Raw genomic sequence first — 22,863 nt, forward strand, 5'->3', positions numbered from 1 at the left:
AAGCAAGTGATTAAATGATTGCTATTTTCTTTTTGTTTGAGGTGCTGACTATGATTTATGTGTAACTTATTGCTTTCCATTTCAAGTCATTTCCCTTGATCGTTTGTTCTGGTGCATCTAACAGGCAACCGCAGGAAAAAACAAGATGGCAACTCTTGAGAATTTATGGTGTTGCAGAAAAATGTTACTATCATGAAGGTGATTTGGAATGTCTCAGTCTGTTTTATACATCTTATTGTTTTATACATCTCAGCTGGAAGTTCACTGATGTGGTGCAATGATTGCATTCTGTGCTATTGCAAGGGTGGAAGAAGGAGGAAGAGAAGGAGGAGAAGGAGAAGGTGGTGATGAGAAGGAACGCCATGGGCATATGGGAGGAAGAGAGTTGGGGCAGAGGTTGAAGGTTGCAATTGCAAGGTGATTGCCATGTAGAGTGCCACGTCAACAAAAAAATGTACAGCTCATCAGTTTTCTTCCAGCTGGGCAGCTGTGCCGTTAGTTTTTTAACGCCGTAACCAAAAAGGACTAACTTGCACCGTTTTTGCGAAAAGTGGGATCTTAGTGAACTTTTGAAAAAAAGTAGGACCAATTTGAACAGACCCTACGAAAAGTGGGACCAAAATAGGAATTAAACCTAACAAAAAACTAAAACCTGGATTTGACCATTGCCTCGCAGAGGGCCAAACTCACAGAACAGAAATTTAAATCCGACCATTGCCATGCAGAGGGTCAATAACAGAAAATTAAAACCTGGATTTGACCATTGCCTCGCAGAGGGCCAAACTCACAGAACGGAAATTTAAATCCGACCATTGCCACGCAGAGGGTCGATAACAGAAAATTAAAACCTGGATTTGACCATTGCCTCGCAGAGGGCCAAACTCACAGAACAGAAATTTAAATCCGACCATTGCCACGTAGAGGGTCGATAACAGAAAATTAAAACCTGGATTTGACCATTGCCTCGCAGAGGGCCAAACTCACAGAACAGAAATTTAAATCCGACCATTGCCACGCAGAGGGTCGATAACAGAAAATTAAAACCTGGATTTGACCATTGCCTCGCAGAGGGCCAAACTCACAGAACAGAAATTTAAATCCGACCATTGCCATGCAGAGGGTCGATAACAGAAAACTAAAACCTGGATTTGACCATTGCCTCGCAGAGGGCCAAACTCACAGAATGGAAATTTAAATCCGACCATTGCCACGCAGAGGGTCGATAACAGAAAATTAAAACCTGACTTGCAGCTTTGGAAAGTTGATAAATGCCGAGTAAAACATGAAGATTTTGCAAACAATTCTCCTCGCTTCCTCTAAGATGATGTTATGTCATGATGATGCATTGATGCATAGACACATGAGACCTTCATTTTGTTTTTTTTTTTTTTTTTTTTTTTTTTTTTTGAAAATTCCATGCTTGGAATCCATTGTTAATATTGTCATCAAACACAATGTATGTTCAAAACGCATTCCTTAAAAACAACGTTGATAGGTATATAACCCTTTAATGAGCAGGAAAAAAGTGTAACCCTGAGTTAAAATTCTTTTTATCGCTTTTTGCAATCCAAATTAACTTGAACCCTGTATGATGTGGAAGAATGGTTATGAAAAACAAATGAATAATGATTTTCTGTGAGCAAAAATTAACGTATGTGTGTCCCTCCTTTGGGAGAAAGTGCTATTAACATGTTGTGCTCCCATACTGCCCCAATTTTGCACAATGGAAAAGTGAAAAGATTTGGGTATGAAGGATTCCCTCCAAATTGGGTGATCTTCGATTAATAGGGAGACTTTTTTTTTTTTTTTTTTTTTTAAATAACACTGAATTGCGTCGTTCACCACATTATTCTGTTTCAAAGTTAAATTCGTGAGAAAGATTAGGACCAACAATCTTCAGTCAGCGTGGACTTTTATCGGCTTGTACCGTGGCTAAAGGTCAAAGGGTTTTGAAAGAAAGGATAATGAAGGCCCAAATAATTGTTTGACGGTTAAAGTCCTTAGACAAGAATCATTTGCAAGGTGCCCAGTCAACTGTCTTTAGGGATTTGAACTTCAGGCATATTTATTGTTGTTTTTTCTTTCTTTCCCTTTGGATCATTCTTTTCGTTGCCCCTGTTGTGATCCTTTATGATACTTTCCTTTTCATTCATTTTTTCCTTTTTCTTTGGATGCTTATGATGTACCCTTTTAAATTGACGTCGACCTGCTAATGATTCTTGTCTAGGGTGATGAAAACAATTATGCATTTTGGCTCAAAAGGGGTGCAATTGGATGAACTGCTTTTGACGATTGGGTAACGAAAAACGGCCACACGTCACTCTGAATCTTGTTTGTCTAACTTTCTCTTGAATTTAACCCTGAAACTAAACTATGTAGTACTTGACACATCAACTTCATTTTTCCCTTGTTTTGTTTCCTTTGTTTTCTCCTTCTTTCTCTCTTTTTTTTTTTTTATCTCCCTAATCAACGGATTATCGGTGATATGTAACATGATGAAAATTGCCCCAATATTAGGCATATGGCGAAATCCTTCGTCTTGTGGGAAACGAAAAAAATTAGGGTTCAAGTAATGTGAATGCAGATGCTTTATCAAGAAAAGAACACCGGTTACACCCAAAACCTTGAATCAAGAAAAGGGCTCACTAACGGTATTTTTTCAAAACCCTTTTTTTTTTTTTTGTGAAAATACTATGTCCATGACAACTTTATTAACAACAAACTCAACATGTGACCTTCTTTTTTTCGTTTTCCTTTTTCGACATCCTTCAGGACCGAGCTCACCAACCTAATATACCTGTGATGCTTTTATCAACATGCGTTTACTTATTTTCATTTTCATTTTTCCTTGATTACTTAACAGCTCAGCGTGACATGCAATATTTCAGATGGAATGCAAACAACCAAAATATGAATGAACTACGCGAACTTCCTTTATTAAAAAAAAACACAGAGTACAATAATCTTTAACGATAATATCAACATCCCCTTAATAGCAACCACTATCACGGAATCATCATGCGTAAAACTTTTTTACTACATCAGAATTAACTGGCAATGGTAACTCCTCTCCGTCCATTCTCGTGAGAATTAGTGTCCCACCAGAAAATGCTTTTTTCACTACAAATGGCCCTTCATAATTTGGAGTCCATTTGCCTCTATGATCTTTTTGTATAGGTAGGATCTTCTTCAACACCAGTTCACCTTCATGAAATTCTCTTGGATGTACCTTTTTGTCAAATGCCTTCTTCATTCTTCTTTGGTACAATTGTCCATGGCATACTGCTGTTAATCTTTATTCTTAATGTAAATTTTTTATTTAAGTTAATGATAACAATGTTATATGTAATATGTTTTATTTTTATTAGTTTATTCTTGCAGGTATTGTTACCGTGTGACATGTGATAATTATATTATGCACAAGCATATAGATGTAATAATAATTTTTTTTTGAATTATCTTTTATATATATATATATATATATTAATAATATTATATTGTAAGTTTAAATTGTATTTTTGTTTTAATATAATCTTTATACCAACTCTTTAATGAATCATAGGATAGTTGACAGGGTAATTTTATAGGTGTTACAAAAGTTGTAACTGTCAAATTACAACTTGTCCATCTGTATAAATATTTATTTAAGTAAATTTGGAAAACAAATTATGCCATTTTGATAAAAACCTTGAAACACCAAGTAAGAATCTTGAAATTCTTACTGTCAAAAGTTGTACTGTGAAATTACAGCTTGTCCATCTGAATAAATTTTTATTTAAGTAAATTTGAAAAAAATATATACCAATTTGATAAAAATCTTGAAACACAAAGTTCTTACTTTTTGTTATAACACAATATTTAAACATAAAAAAAAGAGACACATTTACATATTTCTGAAATCTCACCTCTTATTCTAATTGAAAAGTTGTACACTGAAACAAATTTATAAAAAAAACAATTTGTAGTTAATTAACTGTCTCATAGTATATATATTATAAGACATCTATTATAATTAACTTGTTAATGAAAATGATGTGAAAGTTAGAAAATGGGTTTGGAATAACATTAAAAGCGGCTGCGTTGTTGCTTACTCACACATGGTTAAGCAAGCTCATTCCACGCAGCTATAAAATAGAAAGGCCAAATACTAACAATACACACATCAATGACTTTTTCATAAACAATATCAACCCAGTCAAACATACCAACAGATTAAGCAAGGCAGTGATAAGTGACGAAGGAGTTAGCTACCTCCAGGGTTCTCATTTCTGACGTTAACGTTCGGGAATCAATCACTAAGTTAAGAATGTTTCATAGCCAAGAACATAATTCAAAACTTTTTACGTTGGAAAATGTCCGCATCAGTGGCCGGCAGAATAAAATTGGAATTGACCTTGGCAAAGGCACCAACGCCAAACAATTATGCAGTGCTCAAGTCAAATCTCCTATATACAATAGAAAAAAGTGTTCTATAATTAATAATACACATTCAACATAATTATATAATTTTATATTCTTATCCTCTATTTTTTTTTTATATAGACAGAAATTGTCACTTGTTTCAGTCAACGTTTAATTGTTCACAGATTTTGATGCCGGTTAATCTGCAATCATGCAGACCATTTTTAAAATTGCTTAACAATTCAGAAAGTTGTTCTTATTTTATTAACCATCTCTCGAATTTTTGACGAATTCTTGCCTTAATTTATCATCTTTTGGGCTGTTTTCTTACAGTGATTTTTTTCTTTTTAATTTTGAACTGTGACGGTTAAAATAGGAAAAAAAATGCTTAAATATCTCATTTTCGTGAAAATAGAAAATTACCTTTGAATATTCCTTTTTTAGCTGGGAAAGTTTAAGTGGTGAATATATATTTTTTGTTTAGAAGATTAGTGTGATAGAATTAATCGCCGACTTTGACAGCGGAACATAAATAAGAAGAGGTCCATCGTAGATGTTGTGTTGTGATGAATCAGAAAATCTAGAAAACCGGCCATACAAAATGGAACGATGGTTAAACCATTGGTGCCACCAAAAAGATGTGGTCAAAGTGTCAAACATCAAAGAACCTTTTAACATTAGCATTTGACCATTCTTAATCACCACAACACTTTTTCTCCACAATATTTAATACATTTTCTATTCAATAATTAAGATAAGGTTTAAGTATAATACCATCATTAGCTCTTATAAAATGAGTTTTTTTATTTAAGACAGTTTGTTTTATAAAGTAATTTTCTTTAGAGAATTTGAAAGTATACTACAATACGAATTGCACCTTTTTACAATCATGAAAATCATTTTTTTTTCAAAGATGGATTTCATGAAAGTATCCAGCGCAGCTTTTTTTATTCTGAAAAGTTTTTCTTTTAATTTTTTTGATTATTTTAAAAAGCTGAAAAAATTAAAGACGTGATTATTCTCTTAAAAAGAATATTATTTCTTAGAAGAATTTGTAATAATAAATGGGTCGTTGATATTTAATTTGCTATTTTTCTAAAACTTAAACTTATTAATTCTCCATAAAAATTATTAGATTCTTTCATATTCGTTCTTCAAATAATTTTATTATTTATTTTAAAGTAAACAGGATCCATTGTGAAAATATAAAAGCATTAGAAATTTCATTCGGATAATAACTTTTGGTAAAGAAACACTATATATTCTATTTAACCATTTATTAATTATAAGATAAATAACAAATCTCACATGGTAACAAAATAAAATAAAAAAGAATTTAAAACAAATACTACTAAAAATATATTTTCTTAGTCAAACTAAAAAAAATTAATCCTAAAAATGACCATTGAAAAGGTGTAATTACATAAGAAGAATATTAGTAATAATAGAAAAAAAAAGATTGAATGATGAAGAAAGTCCTCCTTTGACCCATCTTTTAAGACAGACACATACTCTCCTATAAATACCCTCTGCCCTCTCTCTCTCTCCCTCATGATAACCGAAACAAAACTCAAACACAGTTTTCTTGAAGAACAGGAACAAGAACAAGAATCTGCACAGTGCCAACGTTGTTATCGCAATATGTCTTGTTTCGTGGCAGTTTCTAATTCCCCCGTCTTCTCTCTCTTCAACAACAACACCAATAACAATAACTCTTCTTCCATGGCAGAACCTCTCATGCTTTCTCTTCCCATTCCCTCGACCACACCCTCTTGCTCCTCTCCTCCTTCCTCTCCCCTGTTGAAGCGGAGAAGACCTGCAAAACTCGACATTCCCGTCGCTTCTCTCGCACTCACGCTCTCGACGGCGCCGGCGCCGTCTCCGGCGATGGACTCGGTCGTCGAGGTCGACGGAAGCGGGTTTTCTGTGTTCTGCAGACGAGGAAGGAGGGCCCACATGGAGGACCGTTACTCCGCTGCCGTTGATCTTCGCGGTGAACCCAAGCAGGTAACCTAGAATCAAGTTTTCTTCAATTTCTTCCTAGATTTTGGTGTTGGGTTTGTTTGGCATTGACCTTAGAATCACTTCAGAAAATCAATAAATTACAGAAAAAATTTAGTGACGGAAATGGTTGTTTTCTCACCGTAAAAATATTTATTGACAAAACTTTTAGAATTACTATAAATGGTCAAAGTAGGATATGTTGGCGAATTAGTTGATAAGAATAAAAAAAACAATTTTATTTGTTAAAATTAATATTTTGCATAATTTAAAATTAAAAGGTTAGAGAAAGTATATGAAATTCTTTTCTAAATTACTTTATATATAAATCAATTTTGAGTTATAAAGAAACTAATCTCAATCTTTTTTTTATATATTTTTCTCTCCTAAAAGTTTTTATTATAAAAAAAAATTCATTCAAACATAAAATATGATATTTTTTTAATTAAATCTTAGGGTTCTTAAAATTGTTATATTTTATGATAACTCATCAATTATTTTCATTTTTTTTTTATAATCTGTTATAGTTATATAACAACGATCAAATTTAATAATAATGAATTTCTTTCAGAAAATTAGGCTATAGCAACTTGTTCAAACAGTATAGAAATTTGTTTTAACCTAAATTTTTGTCGTTAATCGTGAATTTGTTTGAAGTGAATTTTGTTTGATATATATGCTTCAATGGGCAGAATGGATGCAAGTGCAAGCAACGAGTTTTAACATGGAGTTTTTTTGTTGTTTTGTTTAGGCTTTCTTCGGCATATTCGATGGGCATGGGGGCACAAAAGCTTCGGAATTCGCTGCACATAACTTGGAGAAGAATGTGATGGATGAGGTGGTTAGGAGAGATGAAAGTGACATTGAGGAGGCAGTGAAAAATGGTTACCTCAACACAGATTCTGAATTCTTGAAGGAGGATCTTCATGGTGGCTCTTGCTGTGTGACGGCATTGATATGGAATGGCAACCTTGTTGTGTCTAACGTTGGGGATTGTCGTGCTGTGATTAGCAGAGGCGGGGTGGCAGAAGCCCTCACATCTGATCACAGGCCTTCAAGGGAAGATGAAAGGGACAGAATTGAAACTCAGGTATTTGATTAATTAACCATGTCTGAATCCTTATTACAATTTCTCTTCCAAGCATCTAATCACAAGTACTTAACGAATTCTTTCTTATAAATTCAAAATTTCAACTTTTTAACATGTATTGAATGATCTAAACCATGAACAACATCGTCTGAAATATAATTTACCCTCTTTCAAGTTCTTCCTTTGACATTAATTTGTTGATTTAAATAGGGTGGCTATGTTGATGTGTGCCGTGGTGTGTGGAGGATCCAAGGGTCATTGGCTGTTTCTAGGGGAATTGGAGATAGGAACCTGAAACAATGGGTGATAGCAGAACCTGAGACCAAAGTTCTTAAAATTGAACCTCTGCATGACTTGTTGATCTTAGCTTCAGATGGCTTATGGGAAAAGGTATACACAAATATACAAAGGACTTAATTAATGACAAAAAAAGTTAATGGAGTGAATTCATTTTTATAATGCACTGCATGTGCTGTACATTTACTCAGCTATTAACTGATTAAACGCTGTTTGATCAGGTTAGCAATCAGGAAGCAGTGGATATTGCTGGTCCTTTTTGTGTAGGTAACAACAGACAACAACCTTTGCAGGCTTGCAAGAAGCTCGTAGATTTATCTGTGTCGCGGGGTTCTGTGGATGATATAAGTGTTATGATCATCAAGTTGCAAAACTATGTTTGAAGTCTCATTGCTACAAGAAGAAGGTTTTGGGAGGGTACGAAGGACTCCAGTTAGATCTTCATTCTTAGCCTTCAACACTCAGAAGATGATGAATGTGATCATTAAGGTTACAGGATTGAAGTTGAAGTTATTAACCTGAAAGTAAGAGACTAATCTGTATATATCCGACGAATGGCAGAGTTCGTTGAAGATATTAGCACTAACTTAGTAATTTTTTGGTAGAATGATCTTCGAGCAATGAACATCTTTTTGAGTGTATAAAATGGTAGAATTTGTATCCGATTCTATCCCCAAATTATCTTATATATGTATATCATATGTCACATCTTTGTACAATTCATGTTTTTACTTGAAGTTTTACTGCATTCTTTCTGAGTACGTAGAATGCACAGTTGAAAACAATAGTTCAGAGAGCAATTAACAGCAAAACTAAGTGATCCTATTTGTTTACCTAACTATGAATATTGAAGCTGTGTTTATAGGAGTTGATGTTTTTTACACTTCTATAATGTAGTTTTTTTTTTTGTGTGTAATTTATACCTTGATTGGTTTTAAATCACATGATTCCCCATCTCTTGTAAGCATGGTCTTATCTTGTTTATATAAAAATACTTCGGAAACGAGATTAAGTCTATAAGGATTGATAAAAAGATAATGATGAACTATATATAAACTTTTATTATTTAAATTGTTTAAAATAGGATTAAATAAAACAAAAGATTTCATTTTATTCAGTAATTTTAATTCTCCCTTCTCTAGTTTTTTTTCCATTGTAAAATGATTATATTATTTTTTTTAATTTCATTTAACTTTGATTATTTATTTGTAGGCAGTAACATTGACTCGATATAGTTCTACAATCGTAACAAGTGTTAACTTAGTAAATAATTTAGTATATCAAAATCATTCTACATGAAAAGTGTTCTATATTTTTTGTTTTTGGTACCAAAGTCTTCTCATGTTTTCGATTATGAGATTGAAATAGTGGGATTCTGAAATTTACATCACAACGGGCTTGTCATCCCATCTTTTGACTTTTATCATACTTTCCCTCTACCACGTAGGAGTTGACTTCGTAAAGCGTTGAAAAGGCGAAACAATGTGATACACACATATATACAGTTATTGTTTTGTTAGGGTACGTTAAACATGCAAACAAAATGATGAGAAAAGAATTGTTCTAAAAAGTGATTCCAAGTAGTGGGAACGCGATTGTTTAGAACCATTTATAAATCATCACCGTTTTTGTAAAGGAATTGATCAAGTTTGGTGGCGATTAGAAGCATAGAAAATGTCCACACCAAATAAAGAATCTTGCGTATGGGTTGCTCAGCATGCACTCACTTTTGTATACCACGATCACTCATTAATATTTGAATAAGTGATAAAATATGTAACAATCTGTGAGCTATTTCTATTTGATTTAGTATTTTATTATACTTAAGCAAGTTGCACAAAGGTGAGTTATATTTTTATCCAACTTATTGATCATTTTGAGTAACCATATATATTGAATGAACTCAAACTTTTAAATAAAAAAAAGTTTTCACGACGTTAAATAAGGATGACTAAAAAATAAATGTTCATTTTTATAATTTTGATAAATTTTTTAACATTAATTTCTAGATAATCATCATTAAAAGTGGCGTAGAATAAACATCTCATTAAAAGTGACGTATTGGTATAATATATTATTATTATATTGCAAAATATGAAAGATATGTATTTCAACGTTTAGAACATAAACGTTGATAATGGTAACAAAAGTATTTTATTGATTGCAAACTTAATATTTTAAATAGCATCGTTCAAAATTTTAATTGATGCAACGTCAAGAGCTTTATGATTTTTAATTCTATTTATTTAATTGATTCTTCTCTAACTCTATAAATAAAGAACTTTTCTTTCATTCTAAGACACACCAAAAATCAGTCTTTTTCATTTTTTTCTTCTCTTAGTTTCATCCTTTTTTCCTTTTTTAAAATTATTCTGATTTATTTTTATACTCTATTCATCAGCTTTTTACAACAATCTTAAGAACTTATGGCTGATGTCAACAACATGCCTCCGAAAAGCCAAATCATTGTTCCCGGAACCCAGACAGTCTTCGCAAAATCACTTCTGGACGTGTCTAAAATCGAAGTTTTCTCTTGACAGAACTTCCGACGCTGGCAAGAACGCGTTTCCACCCTTTTAGACATGTATGGAGTTGTTGCTGCTCTTTCATCTCCGAAGCCCGACTCCACTATTCCTTCAAACTCAAAACTAGTTGAAGAGTAGACTTACGCGAACAAGGTATGCCGACACACTCTGCATAGGGCACTTTCTAATGATTTGTTGGATATGTATTGTTCCTACAAGGAAGCAAAGGACATTTGAGACTCGTTGATTCTCAAATACACTGTCGACGATGTCGTCACACAAAGATTCGTCATAGGGAACTACCACGGTTGGGAAAAGATTGAAGAAAAGGACATAAAAACCCAAATCAACACTAGTACAAAAATCGCGTACAACGTCGAATATTTTGGGTTTTTAAAGGCGAATTCGCGAACGACGTCATATTAGGAGACATTAAGTTTACGTCGAATTTAAAAAATTCGACATTAAATTAACATCGAATTTTGTTAATATACGACATTAACTTAACGTCGAATTTTGTCAATATTCGACGTTAATCAATTTTTTTTATTTTTTCTTAATTAATTCTGATCCTTTTTTACAACTCTATGAGACCTGAAAAGCAAAAAAAAAAACAACAAATTTCAGTGTTTGATATTTTATAAAGCATGAACTATGAACGTGTAGTGTAGTATCAACAACAAACAATAATAACCAACAATAAACAAGTTCAATCAAACAACAACAAACAAGTTCAACCAAACAACAACAACAAACAAGTTCAACAAAAAAAAAAGCAACAAACAAGTTCAACACATAAGTTCTTCAAAAAGAAAACGAAAACTAACTTTCAAAAGGTGGGTTCATCGAAATAAAGTTTTGTCACCAATGAGAGAGAAAACAGAATGCGCTTATGAAGGAGAAGAGCACGAAAATAATCGTTTAAAACAAACAAAAATCATACATAAAGTAATTAATTAACATGCATTTGTATCAAATGAAAGAAATATTACATGTGATGTTCGTCAAACTTCGTTCGAGAAAAGTTTGTGAAGAGAAGAGGGTATCGCACGCTAAGATAAAGTGAATGAATTTTCAATCTCCTTCTCAAATTTTTATTGAATTCACTAACCTTTTGACGTCGAATTTAAAGGACATTCATTCGACGTTTTATATCCTTTTACGTCGAATTACAATTCTAAACAACGTTTAATAATTGCATTTATTTACAAAAATGTCACCGCTCATTTTTAACTTTGGCTATTCAGTGGTTGGACGTTGAATGCGTGACGTTATACACTGTTTTTGTACTAGTGCAATGAATACCACAAGCTGCTCGAAGACATCAAAGCAGAAAACATTCTACTACCGGATGAATTTGTTTCAAAACTTTTGATCAAGAAATTGTCACCATCCTGGACAGATTACAAACATCAGTTGAAACACAAGCACAAACAGATGTCTCTACCAGAACTCATTACACACACAATAATTAAAGATACCAACAGGAAGGAGTCTGTTACTACAAGGGCCAAAGCTTTATCTGCAAAAGCAAATATGGTAGAAGTAAGACCTACTCCCAAAAGGTACGAACACAAACCTGATCACAAAAGGAAAAATAATTTTCTTAAATCTCGTTCCAATGAATCTAAACCCACCTTCACGAAGAAAGGAAATTGCTTCGTATGTGGGAAGTCGGTCCATCATGCACCACAGTGCAGGTGTAGAGCGAGAAACGACAATCCTCCTAGGGCAAATATAGTCGAAGGAGATGACATTATTGCTGCGATCGTTTCTCAAGTAAATCTGATGACCGATGTGAGAAAGTGGGTGGTAGAATCTGGTGCTACCAGGCATATTTGTGTAAACAAAAGTGTCTTTACCTCTTACACTAGTGTATGGGATGGAGAAGAACACGTCTACCTCGGTGATTCCAGGACCACTCTTGTTCTAGGAAAAGAAAAAGTTCTTCTCAAACTCACATATGGAAAGACTCTAGCCTTGAGTGTTGTGCTACATGTGTCATCAATCAGAGTTAATTTAATCTCTGTAGCACTATTGGAAAAGGTGGGGGTTAAAGTATCATTTGAGTTTGACAAGATCATCATGACAAAAAATAATGTTTTTGTGGGAAAGGGATATTGTGATCAAGGACTCTTCATTCTAAATGTTTCAGAAAATATTAATGAATCAAGTTCTTCTGCTTATATTGTTGACTCGTATGATATATGGCATGCTAGATTAGAACATGTGAATTCCTCTTATGTTTTGAAATTAGAACGACTAAGATTGATTAATATGCATGATAAACAGAGTAGTAAATGTGATATGTGTGTAGAATCTAAATTAACAAAGAAAACATGTTTTTTTGTAGAACGCCAAACTGAGCTATTAGGGTTAATTCATACTGATCTAGCTGATATGAAACAAACCATGTCTAGAGGAGGTAAAAATTATTTTGTGACCTTTATAGATGATTATTCTAGATACACCAAAGTTTACTTAATCAAACATAAAGATGAAGTCTTTTATGTGTTTTTAACCTATAAAGCAGAAGTAGAAAATCAATTGAATAAGAAAATTAAGAGGATTAGATCAGATGGAGGTGGTGAAAATGTGCTCTTTAATGACTTTTGTGTTAAAGAAGGAATTATCCATGAAGTGATCCCACCATATTCACCTGAGTCTAATGGAGTAACTGAGAGAAAAAATAGAACCCTTAAGGAAATTATGAATGTTATGCTTGTTAGTTCTGGTGCACCTGATAACCTTTGGGGAGAAGCCTTGCTTACTGCATGTTTTTTACAAAATAGAATACTCCATAAGAAAATCTGTAAAACTCCTTATGAGTTGTTGAAAAGTTACCAACCTAACCTTAAATATCTAAGAGTATGGGGGTGCCTAGCTAAGATGATGTTACCCGATCCTAAGAAAAGGAAAATAGGCTCTAAAACCGCCGATTGCATGTTCTTAGGTTATGCTGAACATAATGCTGCCTATAGGTTTCTAGTTATTAAAAGTAACATACTTGAGAGAAATTCTATTATGGAGACGAAAAATGTTGAGTTTTTTGAACATGTGTTTCCCTTAAAGGTTAGTGAGATGTCTCAACCTATTGATGATAATAGTAATAGTGATACCATGAATGAGGATTTGAGAAGAAGTAAAAAACAAAGAAAGGAAACTTCCTTTGGAGATGACTTTTATACTTATCTTGTTGATAATGGTCCAACAAGCTTTGTAGAAGCTACTAGTGCTCCTGATGCTAAACAATGGGATAAAGCCATTACGACTGAAATTGAATCAATTCAGAAAAACAATACTTGGACTTTAGTAGATTTGCCTAAAGGAGCAAAACTCATTGGTTGTAAGTGGATCTTTAAGAAGAAATATCACCTTGATGGATCCATAGAAAAGTATAAGGCAAGATTAGTAGCAAAAGGTTTTACTCAAAAACCCAACATAGATTACTTTGATACTTTTGCACATGTGACTAGGATTCTATTCGAGTGTTGTTAGCTCTAGTAGCTATCCATAAACTAGTGATACATCAAATGGATGTTAAAACAACCTTTTTGAATGGTGATTTAGAGGAAGAAATTTATATGACCTGAAGGGTGTATTGTACCTGGTCAAAAGGAGAACGTATGTAAACTCTTAAAATCTTTGTATGGGTTGAAACAAGCACCAAAATAATGGCTTGAAAAACTTGATAATGTGTTGCTTTGTGATGGTTTTTCACCCAATGATGCTGATAAATGTGTGTACTCTAAATCTGAAAACGGTGATTGTGTCATTATATGCTTGTATGTGGATGACATGTTAATTTTTTATACATGCAATGAGATTGTCGGTAGAAAAAAATTGTTTCTAGGATCAAAATTTGAAATGAAAGACATGGGTGAAGCCAATGTGATTTTAGGTATCAGAATCATAAGGAAGGGAGATAGTATATTACTATCTCAAGAACAATACATTGAGAAACTTCTTAAGAAGTTTGGGTTTTATGACCTGAAACCAGTAAGTACCCCTTATGATGCTAATTCTAAATTAATGAAAAATATAGGAGAATCATTATCTCAGCCTCAGTATGCCTAGATAATTGGGAGCTTACTGCACTTGATGAACTTTTCTAGACCTATTGCTTATGTAGTAGGTAGACTGAGTAGGTACACTCAATGTCCAAATCAGGAACATTGGGATACACTTGCTAGGCTTATGAGATACTTAAGAGGTTCAATGGATTATGCCATTGAATATAGTGAATTTCCCGCTGTACTAGAATGATACAATGATGCTAACTGGATCTCTGATTCAGATGAGACAAAATCCACTAGTGGTTATGTACACACTTGGGGCTGATGCGATTACATGGAGATCAGCTAGGCAAACCATTATTGCAAGATCAACAATGGAATATGAGTTTGTTGCTCTTGAGATGGCTGGTAATGAGGTTGAGTGGTTGAAAAACTTCTTAGCGAACATTCCACTAGGAATGAAACCAACTCCATCGGTATCAATACACTGTGATTGCTAATCGGCAATAGCTATAGCTAAAAACAAGAATTACAATGGAAAGAATAGACATATTCGATTGAGACACAATTTGGTGAAGCAGCTACTAAAGAGTTGAACTATTTGCATTGATTATGTGAAGTCAGAACGGAATCTAGCAGATCCTTTGACAAAACCCCTGGGAAGACAAATGATATTAGAAACATCGAGGGGAATGAGACTTAAGCCACTTGCAAACAAACAAGTGATTGTAACCCAACCTTTGTGATTGGAGACCCCATGAATAAGGTTTATATGGGTAAAAACAAGTCATTTGTTAGTTCAGATAGCACTAAATTGATTTTAATCAATTATGTCCCATCCTATGGTGTGTGTGAAAGTGCTAGAGACTACATTATTGAGAGGTTAAACTTTGTCATTAAAATTCTATGTGGTGAAAGAATTTTAGTTTAAACAAAGTTTTTAATGATTTTCATATCCCTTATGGGTGGTGTATGATTTGCAGCATACACTTGATGAAATCACCTATATGAGTGTCGAGTGGGGCCGCTTGCATGAGATCTTGGCATGATCTCTAGAGCACTCATGAATACTAGATACGCGCATGGCCTAGTAAGCGCAACACAACAAGAATTGTTGGGGTGTATTGTGATTGATAAACCTCTAACACACGTCAAGTGTCTTTGGTTCATATAGCTTGCTATACCAACTACACTGTGTGTTAAGTATCTCAATCTAAGACTGGTTCATATAACTTGCTATACCAGCTCTAATACATTACATCCTATGAAACCTAGAATACAAGTTTCTTATCTTTCTTTACCGTTTGAACTATTTGAGTCAAAGACTGTTTCTTTCAATTCTATTTTGCAATATGTGGGGGATTGTTATAATATATTATTATTATATTGTAAAATATGAAACTCATGTATTTCAATGTTTAGAACATAGACGTTGACAACGGTAACAAAAGTATTTTATTGATTGCAAAGTTAATATTTTAAGTAGCAACGTTCAAATTTTAATTGTTGCAACGTCAAGACTTTTATGATTTTTAATTTCATTTATTTAATTGATTTTTCCCTAACTCCATAAATAGAGAGTTTTTCCTCCATTCCAAGACACACAAAAAATCAGTCTTTCTCATTCTCCTCTTCTTTTAGTTTCATCATCTTTTCCTCTTCTAAAATTATTCTGGGTTATTCTTATACTCTATTCAGAGTTCCTTGCTAGTTCTGAGATCCTCAGAAATTCTGAGAAATTCTTGTTGTATCCTGGGGGACTTGCGCAACACACTGCGAATAAGTCTTTAAGGACAGTAACTCTACATGCCTCAGGAAATTTTTTTCGTGGTTCTATCAGCTTTTTACAACATATATGAGAGAAATAACAATGGTTACCTGCTTCAACCGTCCCTACGCTAACTTTTCATATTTGTTCTTCCCACAACTACATGTGTTATTGTTTTTTCTCTCGTTTTAAACTTCTTATCTCTTGTTTGCAATACTATCTACCCTCTTCACGGTTCACATTGTTGTTGTCATTTAATCTAGTGTTGTTGCTTGTGTCTTCGATTGTGCCATCGTTTGGATTTGTGTTCCTCGCTATTATGCATTCTAGTCATGCCGTTACTGCTACGCATTCTACTTTTATCACCATTTGTTCACGCGTCCCACTGTCGCGTTGTTAGTTTATGCCCCACACCTCGTAAACGCAAACCTCTGCACATTGCAAAGCTTTGTCGCACATCATGCACTCCGCAACCCACAAGGCTTCGTCGCACCGCACTGTGCAACCTCTACATCCTGTGAAGCTCCTCCGCACCATGCCATACAACTTTTCGAAACTCTTCCTCACCATATCGCACCATTATACCTCCATAAGTGACATTTTGCATCATCAAACCTTTGTGATAGGGTCATGTAAAACTTAATGCACGACAATTAAAATCTAGCGGCATAATCATTTTTTAATTTTTTTAACAATGATTTAGAATCGTCGTGGATTCTCTAACCTTTTAACACGTCTAATATAATAACGGTTAAAAAAGAGTCTTTAAAAGTCTTATTTAATTATCGTTAAAAACTGTTTTTCGTAGTAGTGTTTAATATTTTAAAAAATTAGTTTAAAACTTTAAAAAAAAGATAAATTTTTTTTCTTAAATATATTTTTAATCTCCAAACTTTGACATAATTAAAATTTATTTTGTCCTAAACTTGATATATTTTGATTTTTAAACTTTAAAAATGAATTAATATAGTTCTTAATCCAATGATATTAATATTTTTTATGTGTTAAATTGCGTTTCAGATTGACATTTAAGGTAAAACATGATAAATAGTATAAGTAATTCAATTGTCAGTATAAAACATTATTTAACAACTAAAAAAAATTTAATGTTTAGGTTAAAAGAACTATATATCTATTTATTTTTAAACAGACAAAAATGTATTTAATTTAAGATGAACAAATTTTAATTTAGAATCTAATTAATTCAAAATATGTATATATATATATATATATATATATTTATTTAAGGAGTGGAGAATGATGAAGTGATGATGAGAAATGATATTTGGTATGGTTTGACTTGAGGTTGATAGGAGAAGGAAGTGGTCAAAAAGTTACAGGGTTTGAATAAATTGAGAAATGGTATTTATCTCACTTTTTGTGCCACTTTCTTTTGGGTGCAATGCAACTTTTTTGTGTTATAAGGCTGAACACAAAAATTTGTGTGGTGAAGGTGATCCTTGAGCAAATGATATTTTTAAAGAGACGAATGTACATGCAACCAACACAAACTATCCAATCACAATCAACATTTGTGATAATCTTAGTGCATGTAGTCTTGTACTATATTGTTTCTGTCTAATCTCAGAGTGCATCATCAACTTGGTTTAATTTTACACACCAACAATCACTCCTCATCTTATGAATACGTCTTCCTTCGTTCTTTAGTAAAACAATACTAGCACGTTATGTGGAAAGAGATGAGTACATGTGTTGCTTCTCACAAGTGTTGAATCAAATTCTCAATTAGCTTTTTCACCAAAAACTTGTTAAATTAATTATTTCATAAACGTTATCAACTTTCAGTATAGCAAAACATAGTTATTTATTCAATATTCATTTAGGTTATATATGTATATATATTATAATATCGAGTATTGTTATTTTGCTAACGAAGTACACATCGAAAAGGTGAAATAAGTTTTCTATTCTGAAAATGTTTTTATGAAGTGTGGATTTGTTAAATATTATCTTTAAATAATTATTATATAATTGATTAATAATAATAAGTTATTTATAATTGAATGAAGATAGGTAGATAGTTGATTTAGAAAAAATAAATTATATATAAGTTGTATTCACTATAGGTTATTATTGATCTCAATGAAAGAGATTAAAATTGATAGAATACAATATAATATAAGATAACAACAATCAAGTGATAAGTTGTTTGAAAATTCATATTTGAGAAGTTTAATGTTAGTTTTCACTCATTATACTCTTTCGTAATCCTTTTTTTTTTACAATATTAGTTAATTTTAATTCAAATTTATTAAAATGGATAGATTTTAAAATAATTACATAAATAAGTAAATCGTATTTCAAAAACATGATTTTAAAAAGAAATCATATTTTAAAAACACGACTTGAAAGAGAAGTCGTGGCTTAAAAAAAATTAAAATTTTATTATTTTCAAAGAAGTCATTTTCAAACAAGATTTAAAAGTTTTTTTTTATTTACTTTTAAGGAAGTCGTACTTTACATGTATGATTTTTATTTTACTACAAAAATTTAATTTCTAAATTTATTATTTTTGATAAATATTTTTAGTAATTTCATTGATTAAATCAAATTTAAATATTAAAATTTTAGAATATATTTTTAAATATTCATGATACACAAAAACATGAAACTCTTTTTAAAAAACTTATTTCATCATAGCGTTTTTATTGGTAAAAAGAAGAACCAATGTGAGAACCAAAATTTTGATTCGTTTCAAATCTCTATTCAGAAAATATTTTTCCATCAATTTCTAAATCCCAAATCATATTAAAGTGATGAACATGTAACAAAATTTAGGAAAAAAAATAATCAAGATAACACACATAAGATATAAAATCATCCAAATTAAAAAAAAAGGTTAAATTAAAATTCTAGGTTCATAAGGATTGCAGCAGTCATATTCATATATAAATCCTCAAATTCATTATAATCTGACCTATATACGAAATAATTTTCTTAAAATCAAGTGTTTACTATTCTCAAATTTTAATTATGTTTTCTTAAAAGAAATTCAATTTATAATCATGTTGGAGTAATGTTATAATCAATTAATATACTAAAAGCATAATACAATATAATTAAATTAATTACTAACTAGTTATTAACTCACGAATAAATAAGATATTCAAATTACAATCTCAATATAATTTCAATCAAATAATAATATTACTAGAGCAAGCGTTTAACTTAATTCAGCTATGCTATAATTTGTCTTATCTAATTGTCACGGTACTATTTTTCAAAATTAAAATTAAAAATCCTTTTCTTATTAAAAATATAATGTTGAGTTTCATACGAAACCATGTCAAACAACGTGCTCTTATCATATTTTTAGTATTTAAATTTGAGCTACACGATTGGATATGGCATTTCAGAAGTAGTTAAATTGTAAATCACCTCAGAACCTTAATTTATTAATCAATATTTACAACGCAATCATGATATATTTTTCCTGGGTGATTGTTTTTAAACTATAATTTGAATTCTTAATCCAAAACTTAAATCCCTTTGTGTTATTGCGTCACACAATATGCAAGTCAAAGTCATGAAGTACTTTGCTTAACACTCTAAACAACAGCCTCATCCAAACAAATTATGCATATTCCCAACATATTCTATCTCGTTTGCTTCTCCTTTGCGCACTCATGTCAAACCCAAAATCAACGATAATCCAAATTATCAGGAAACGGTTACTTACACAAGTCATTTAATGTAAAAGAGAATGTAATGAAATTCCTTTTCAAACTTTGTTTTTCCTTCGTTTCCCTTTCCTCCTGCGTAACGCTGTTGATCATTGTTTTATATTCTTTTTGGTCAATTCCTTTTCAATGTCACTTGCAAGCACCCACACCACGACAAGTGGCGCAATTACTCTAAGTTTTAAGCCACTCAACTTCAGTTTCATGCACAGACCAAATAAACAAATTCATAAAAGGTGCTAAAAGGGAAAACAACAATGGTGAGTGCTCTATAATGCCATCTACAGAGCTAATAAAAAGATAAAAAAATAATGAACGATAAGATGATGTAAGAAAAAAACTAGATGAATAAATTTTGTGTTGTGAACCGTAATACGGAGAAGCAAAAGTAGTGTTCCAATAATGTTGTCCAGGAGAAACAGAGAAGAGATACTGTATGATGCATCCTGGTTCAGATCTTAAAAAAGATACGACTAGATTTTGGGACCTCACCTAAAAATTAAAGTATCCACATGCATCAAATTTCTCATAATAAAAATATTTTGAACATTGTATGGCTAAGAGCAACAAGCATAATGGGATGGGCATCTTCTCTACTAGCCTCACTTCCCCACTCATCTTTTACTGTCTTCTCTTCCATTCCCTTTGCCCAAAATAATATTCACCTAAACCACACATCATAGCCACATCTTCTAATTCATCATATTCTTATCACTCAAACACAGTTATATATATTTTTAAAACTAATCATAAATCTCCTAACAAAAGTGATGATTCACCTAATTGTGTTCCAAATTTAGTGAATCCAATCTGGTTAAAATACAATGAGTGTCTCGATCTAGTTCCTAAGCTAATTTAGTTGAAATACAATGGTTTTGTCTCTAAGTAATTCCCAACCAACTATAGCTTAAATCAGTGCTATTGGATAAGCATCTAACAATATTTTTTGATTTTGCATACATGCCATTAATAGCAACGTAATTAAACCACAGAAAGAAGTAAAATGGGAAAAGTTCTTCAAACTCGAATATAAAATGGATAACGATTGAAACACCCACAAAACAAAAACTCTTCCTTCCCTCTCTATCACCGTTTACGTCACTTCTTGCGACCACTTTCGTTAATTATCCACTTCCATTAATTCCACGTAGAACACAAAATAAACAAAAAAAAAGGAAAAAAATGTTTTTGTGCAGGACCAAACACCGAACACCTACTCCACTATATATATACTCTCAATGGCACACTCAAAACGCACACTTTAAAATGGTTTCTACTTGGGTAAGAGGCAAGTGCATAGGCAAGGGCGCGTTTGGTACCGTCAGCGTCGCGCTTCGAAAGCTTGACGCCCAAACGCAAATTTTCGCGGTGAAGTCTGTGGATATTAAAACGGGTCTCCCGGGTCAGCTCGAAGCGTTGGAGAACGAAATTCGGATCCTCCGACGCATGTCCTCGCCGCACGTGGTAACCTTTCTCGGCGAAGACACCACATGCGAGAAGCGGAACCTTCACATGGAGTACATGCCATGTGGCACTCTCGCTGACCTGGACCCCGACGTGGACGAGTATTTAGTGAGACAATACACGTGGTGCTTGGTGAGCGCTCTGAAGCACGTGCACGGAAACGGCGTCGTGCACTGCGACGTGAAGGGGAAGAACGTCCTTGTTGGAGACGGAGCCAACGGTCGCAACTGCAAGCTCGCCGACTTCGGCTCGGCGATGGAGTTCGACGGGGAAGGTCTCCCGGCGGCATCGCCGCGCGGGAGTCCGCTGTGGATGGCGCCGGAAGTGATACGCCGGGAGTGTCAGGGTCCGGCGTCGGACGTTTGGTCGTTAGGTTGCACGATGATCGAGATGCTCACCGGAAAACCGCCGTGGGAGGGGAACGCCGTGGACGCGCTGAGTCGGATTGGATTCTCCGGCGAGGTGCCGGGGTTTCCGCGCCGGTTATCGGAGCTCGGCCGGGATTTTCTGGAGAAGTGTTTGAGGAGGGAGCCGTGGCGGCGGTGGAGCTGCGATCAACTGCTGGAGCATCCGTTTCTGTTACCGTGTGGTGTGATCGTGGAATCGTCGCCTCGGTGTGTTCTCGACCGAGTTGACTCGGAGTTCGCTGAGTTCGACGAGGAAGAAGAACAGGAAGAAGAAGAAATAATAACTGAAAGTGAAAATTCGGCAAGGGATAGAATTGGAAAATTGGCTACGAGCGTAGGGGTAAATTGGGAAGCGCCAGGATGGGTGATGGTGAGGGAATTGGCTTTCGATGCCGAACCGGTGGTGGCTGACAGTTCTGAGAATGTTAGAGAAGGGTCGATTTTGGAAAATTTTGAGAATTCGAGGGAAGAACGGGGAATTCAGGAAAGGACAAATTCGGAATGTGAAAGCTTGAAAAACGAAATGGTAAAATTGGGAATGTGGTGTTTGGGTGGGAGGCGGTGGTTGTTACAGTACAACCGGCGCAGTGAGTGTGAGTGTGGGTGGGAAAATGTTGATAAGAAAAAAAGAATGATATTGAAAATAAACATTTACAAGTTGTACTTTAAATTATTGAAATCACATTGTTTCTATTTGAAGTATTTAAACATATATTATTTATGTTTTGGGGTTATTTGGGTGGATTCGTATTGATGGCATTATGAATAATTTTTGTAAGAAGAGTATATTTGTAACTGAGGACAACGCATGCATGACGCAACCAAGGAAGCATTGTAGAGATTTAATTGAGAGTGAGATCGCAAGGGTGGATTTGGCTGCGTAATGTACCCCACATGTTGGGGCATTCAGGCAAAGGGACGATGAAGTTGTGATGTTGCGTGAGTATGACACTCCACACTTGCAAACGTGATGCTCTAAAACTACATTACTCAAAACAATGTAGATAGAGAAAATGAAATTCCGCATTTTTAACAGGACCTTAGATCAAAGCTTTCTAGCCATGAATTGGGATCAGAGACACTCTTGCTTGTCCACACGTTATCCACTACATGCTCAAACACACCACGAAAATATCAATGACAACACTGTTAACAAAATTTCAAATCATCATTGCCATTTAATTAATTTACTA

The 22,863-nt window shown here is 33.6% G+C and overlaps 2 protein-coding genes across 2 annotated transcripts; both read left to right on the plus strand.

Annotated features, from left to right (window-relative positions):
• Positions 1 to 5,971: 5,971 nt before the first annotated feature.
• LOC108342706 (probable protein phosphatase 2C 2) lies at positions 5,972 to 8,656 on the plus strand. The gene is made up of 4 exons (XM_017580499.2): positions 5,972 to 6,408; positions 7,154 to 7,492; positions 7,703 to 7,882; positions 8,011 to 8,656. The coding sequence occupies exons 1-4, from the start codon at positions 6,043 to 6,045 to the stop codon at positions 8,170 to 8,172; spliced, it is 1,047 nt and encodes a 348-aa protein (XP_017435988.2). The 5' UTR covers positions 5,972 to 6,042; the 3' UTR covers positions 8,173 to 8,656.
• A 12,409-nt stretch (positions 8,657 to 21,065) lies between these two features.
• Positions 21,066 to 22,850, plus strand: LOC108342256 (mitogen-activated protein kinase kinase kinase 17-like). Its single transcript, XM_017580003.2, has one exon. The coding sequence runs from the start codon at positions 21,066 to 21,068 to the stop codon at positions 22,422 to 22,424; it is 1,359 nt and encodes a 452-aa protein (XP_017435492.2). The 3' UTR covers positions 22,425 to 22,850.
• Positions 22,851 to 22,863: the final 13 nt, after the last annotated feature.

The sequence above is a fragment of the Vigna angularis genome, chromosome 6 (assembly GCF_016808095.1).
Source record: "Vigna angularis cultivar LongXiaoDou No.4 chromosome 6, ASM1680809v1, whole genome shotgun sequence".
NCBI lineage: Eukaryota > Viridiplantae > Streptophyta > Magnoliopsida > Fabales > Fabaceae > Vigna > Vigna angularis.

What these genes read in the sequence shown, in the direction of transcription:
- LOC108342256 (XM_017580003.2), top strand. Translation starts at nt 21,066, where the DNA reads ATGGTTTCTACTTGGGTAAGAGGCAAGTGCATAGGCAAGGGCGCGTTT.
- LOC108342706 (XM_017580499.2), top strand. Translation starts at nt 6,043, where the DNA reads ATGTCTTGTTTCGTGGCAGTTTCTAATTCCCCCGTCTTCTCTCTCTTC. An exon ending in GGGACAGAATTGAAACTCAG is followed by an intron (nt 7,493 to 7,702) that starts GTATTTGATTAA and finishes TGATTTAAATAG; the next exon opens with GGTGGCTATGTTGATGTGTG. An exon ending in CAGATGGCTTATGGGAAAAG is followed by an intron (nt 7,883 to 8,010) that starts GTATACACAAAT and finishes CTGTTTGATCAG; the next exon opens with GTTAGCAATCAGGAAGCAGT.